General features: G+C 61.2%; 1 protein-coding gene across 1 annotated transcript; it reads right to left on the bottom strand.

Annotated features, from left to right (window-relative positions):
• Positions 1 to 254: 254 nt before the first annotated feature.
• Positions 255 to 1528, bottom strand: LOC116629791 (interferon-induced transmembrane protein 1-like). Its single transcript, XM_032400003.1, has 2 exons — positions 1094 to 1528; positions 255 to 538 (listed from the first exon to the last, which is right to left on the bottom strand). Exons 1-2 carry the CDS (start codon positions 1340 to 1342, stop codon positions 347 to 349), a joined length of 441 nt encoding a protein of 146 aa, XP_032255894.1. The 5' UTR covers positions 1343 to 1528; the 3' UTR covers positions 255 to 346.
• Positions 1529 to 2622: the final 1094 nt, after the last annotated feature.

Consider the following 2622-nt stretch of genomic DNA (forward strand, 5'->3'; position numbering starts at 1 on the left):
CCGTCGGGACAGGCTTCTGGGTCAGTGTGTGTCCACAGGACAACAGACCTCTGGGAAGGAGGGACCTCTCCCTGAAACCATCCTCCGTGTGTTGCCCAAGCTGGACGCCAGATATAGGCAAGGCCTCAGGACAAGCCCACCCACCACACACACAACACAGAGCAGGGTTCAGGTGGGCAATGAGGGACGATGTGGGCTCAGGGGCGGGGCGGGGAATCTCAAAGGGCCCCTCCCCAGGTGAAAACACAGCACCGTCACGCACAAGTGCTTTATTGACTACAATGGCAGATTGACATGTACATAAAACGCTGTGACAGAGGTGACAGCCTCAGGCCACGGGCAGCTACTAGTACCCTCCATAATGTTTTATGATCTCCGAAATTGTTTGGGAAATCATCAGTGATCCAGTGACCAAAAAAATGATGAACGTGATGGTCAGAAGGAGGCCCAAGACCAGGGCCCAGATGTTCAGGCACTTGGCGGTGGAGGCATAAGTCTGGGCTCCAGTCATGTCACCCACCATCTTCCGGTCCCTAGACTGGGGAGAAGAGATGGAGTGTGCGATCAGGCCCAGGTCCTGGTGAGAGCCTGGGACTCAGGTGCCCCCCTGGCTGGTCCCTGCCCAGGGCAGTCTCCACCTGCCCTTCACCCTCCCCATTCCCTGGAACCTGAGCAGGACAGTGCCCTGTGAGCCCCTCCCTCCTGGGGCCTGCATCTCCTTCCTCAGCCTCTCAGGAGACCCCAGGCCTTGTCCTCCCTCTGCTTTGGCCCCTTCACTGGCCTCACACCCCACCGGGAGGCAGTTTCCTGTGAGTTCCTTTGTTCTTTCTGGGGGAGCCTTGGAGCCACACGCGCATCTGAGGGATGTAATTTCTAGTATTGGTCAGTAGGGGAAGTCCTTGGAATCTTGGGGACAAAGGCTGCTCATGGCCAACCCCAGGCCCCTCCTGCAGCTTCACTGCACACACACACACACACACACACACACACACACACACACAAGGGCTCCCCACACCCCACGTGCCCTGTGGGCAGGCGGACCTCCGCAGGCTCACTGCACCTTCTGGGAGAGTCCCTCCCCACACCCCCTCACCTTCACGGAGTAGGCGAAGGCCACGAAGCCCAGGCAGCACCAGTTCATGAAGATGGTGTTGAACAGGGACCAGACGATGTGGTCGGGCACGGCTGTCTCACTACGGATGTTGATCACAGTGGTCGTCACGGGAGCCGAGCTCTGGGGCGCCCCGAGTACAGCCACCTCGTGCTCCTCCTTGAGCATCTCGTAGGTCGGGGGGACACCGTGGGGGGCGCCCGGGAAGAAGTGCTGGGAGTTGTGGCTCATGGTGGAAGATGGAGCACCTGTGGTGTGGATGTGGATGCCGGACCGTGCTCTGGGCCTTCCCTTCCCCAGTAGTTTCGATTTCTCCAAAGATTCCTTTTTTGGTGTTCAGGGAAATTGGGAATTGGCTCGGTAGTAGGAGGGAGGAACCAACTGTTGAGTGTCGGGTTACACCAGCGCGGGCGGGTGGGAGGGCTGAGGTCGCAGGGGGGCTTGTAGCCTCAGGAAGGCTTCCTGCCTCAGCTCCCCCAGCTCCTCATTCAGGGCTGAGGGTGGGGCCTGAGGACTTTTCCTGGCACGTGAGTCTCCCCACCCTCGCCCCCACCCCAGGCCCAAGCCTGCTGCAGGCCCTCACCGCCCACATGCAGGTCCCTCAGGCCCTCAGCCAGACTCCACACTGCAGCCCCCAGAGAGAGCTCCCCACACCCAAAAGCCCACACCACAGGGGTCACAGGCCTCCTGTCTGGAATCTGTAGACCTTTGCTGGTTCTGAAGTCCATGCTGGGGGTAGGAGGTGGGACAGGGGCGGTGTTTTGTGCTCGCGGGTCAGGACGCAGCAGTCTGTGTGCCTGTCCCGGAAGGAGCCTCCAGCATCTCTCAAGGGTCCCCCCCCCCCCCCCCCCCCCCCCCCCGGGAGCCTCCACGGGGGGCTCCATGATGGGAGGAGCCGGCTGTGCTGGGAGGCAGGAGGCTCCAGGCCATGGGGCAGCAGCTGGGAGCACAGGGCCGGCGTATTTGTGCACCCACACCTTTCCTCCCTCCCTCCTGTCCCCGATCAGGTCACATAGGTTCCGGCCTTGTGGTTCCAGAAGGAAGTCCAGGCATTCCTCCTCGGCTGTCAGGCCTGTGCCCCCTTCTCAGGAGAGGGTTGGGTCAGCTTAGTAACCAGGACACAGCTCTTTCTAAGAGTCAAGGCTGTGGTCGTCTTCTTGCTGCCCACTGTCCCGGCCTGCATGGAGCAGGGTGTGGGGTACTGACGACCCAGGCCTGGCCTGGCCTGTTAGGGACTCTTGCCTTCTCCCTGGAGGCCCAGCTGGGTCAAGGCCCCCAGGCCAGCCTCAGGTCTGGGTCTCTGGCCCAGGTTTCCAGGTTCCCACCCTTTCAGCCCCCTCCCTGCGTTCCCCTCACAGGGTGTCAGCTGCTTCCTGCAGTGACCACCTCTGGGTTCCCCCCAATCAGGTGTCCCCTGTAACCCCGTCTTCTGTTAAATCCTGCCTGTGGAAACACCTGTGTGGTTCTGTTGTCCTGTGGACACACACTGACCCAGAAGCCTGTCCCGACGG

This window comes from Phoca vitulina, unplaced genomic scaffold, assembly GCF_004348235.1.
Source record: "Phoca vitulina isolate PV1807 unplaced genomic scaffold, GSC_HSeal_1.0 scaffold3288, whole genome shotgun sequence".
NCBI lineage: Eukaryota > Metazoa > Chordata > Mammalia > Carnivora > Phocidae > Phoca > Phoca vitulina.

Excerpts from the sequence above, each read along its gene's own strand:
- LOC116629791 (XM_032400003.1), bottom strand. The coding sequence starts at position 1,342 with ATGAGCCACAACTCCCAGCACTTCTTCCCGGGCGCCCCCCACGGTGTC. Across the intron at positions 539-1,093 it reads CCTTCGCCTACTCCGTGAAG|TCTAGGGACCGGAAGATGGT; the intron begins GTGAGGGGGTGT and ends TCTTCTCCCCAG.